This window comes from Empidonax traillii, unplaced genomic scaffold (assembly GCF_003031625.1).
Source record: "Empidonax traillii isolate 1590-97213 ecotype Southwest subspecies unplaced genomic scaffold, ASM303162v1 scaffold2029:size96749, whole genome shotgun sequence".
Classification (NCBI taxonomy): Eukaryota; Metazoa; Chordata; class Aves; order Passeriformes; family Tyrannidae; genus Empidonax; species Empidonax traillii.
The window spans coordinates 83,268-84,535 of NW_020957222.1; the positions used below are offsets into that span (position 1 = coordinate 83,268).

The 1,268-nt window shown below is 65.1% G+C and overlaps 1 protein-coding gene across 1 annotated transcript in view; it reads left to right on the forward strand.

Annotated features, from left to right (window-relative positions):
* The window catches only part of LOC114071451 (V-type proton ATPase catalytic subunit A-like), a 6,868-nt gene that overhangs the window by 3,408 nt on the left and 2,192 nt on the right, over positions 1 to 1,268 (forward strand). The window contains exons 8-10 of the mRNA XM_027909279.1: positions 295 to 417; positions 949 to 1,063; positions 1,155 to 1,251. Coding sequence (XP_027765080.1) covers positions 295 to 417; positions 949 to 1,063; positions 1,155 to 1,251 — 335 coding nt within the window. The remainder of the gene's footprint in view (positions 1 to 294; positions 418 to 948; positions 1,064 to 1,154; positions 1,252 to 1,268) is intronic.

Genomic DNA, 1,268 nt, shown 5'->3' on the forward strand with positions numbered 1-1,268 from the left:
GGCACGGGGGGGGCACCAGGGGTGGAAGTGGGCATTTGGGGGGGGGGGACACCTGGGTAATGAAGGGGCACCTGGAGAGGTGGGAATGGGTGGGGGGGTAGGAACTGGCACATGGGGGAGAATGGGAGGGCATCGGGGAGGGGGCTGAGGGGGCACCTGGGAGGGTGTGCAAGAACTCACCTGTCTGTGTATGTGAGGCCTCTGTGCCCACTCCCACCCTTCCATGCCCTGGGGGAGGGGTGTGCCATGCTGGGATCACTGTGCCCCCCCAGGGTGTGACCCTCGTGTTTGCAGGGATCACCCTGTCCGAGTATTTCAGGGACATGGGGTTCCACAGCTGCCTCCTGGCAGACTCCACGTCCCGCTGGGCAGAGGCCCTCAGGGAGATCTCAGGACGCCTGGCAGAGATGCCTGCGGGTGAGACCCCAAAATCTGGGACTGGGGGGTATGGAGATGTGGGAAACCCCAAATTCTGGGATATGGGAGCAATGGGGCCATGGGAACCCCCAAATCTGGCTTATGGGGGGAATGGGAACATGGGAAACCCTAAATCTGGGATATGGGGGAGACAGGACCCCAGGAGATCTCAGGGCCCCTGGCAGAGATGACCGTGGGGGAGACCCCAAAATATGGGATATGAGGGGGAAAAATGGGGCCCAAGGTCATGGGGAGGGGCTGGGGAGCCCCAAATCCTGGGCACGGGGGGAATGGGTCCATGGGAAATCCCAGATCTGGGATAGGGGGGAATGGGAACAGTAGGTACCTCTTTGGGTGTCAGAGACCCCCTGGGGTGATAGCAGACCCCCTTTGGGTGTCAGGGGACACCCGTGTGACCAGAGTGGCCCCGGAGACAGCAGGTACCCCTTTGGGTGTTGGGGACACCCTGTGTGTGACAGGGTGCCCCCCATGGGTATCGGGGGTACCCCCTGGTGACGGGTGCCCCTGCAGACAGCGGGTACCCCGCATACCTGGGTGCCCGCCTGGCCTCGTTCTACGAGCGGGCAGGGCGGGCACGGTGCCTCGGGACCCCCCCCCGCGAGGGCAGCGTCAGCATCGTCGGAGCGTGAGTGTGGGAAGGGGGCTCCAGGAGGGAGGGGACCCCCCAAAGGACCCTTCACCCACCCACCCCCCTCCCCCACCTCTGTCACCCGCAGCGTGTCCCCGCCTGGAGGGGATTTCTCGGACCCCGTGACCTCGGCCACTCTCGGCATCGTGCAGGTTGGGGGGCACTGGGGGGACATGGGGGAGGCGGTGACACTCGGGGAGGG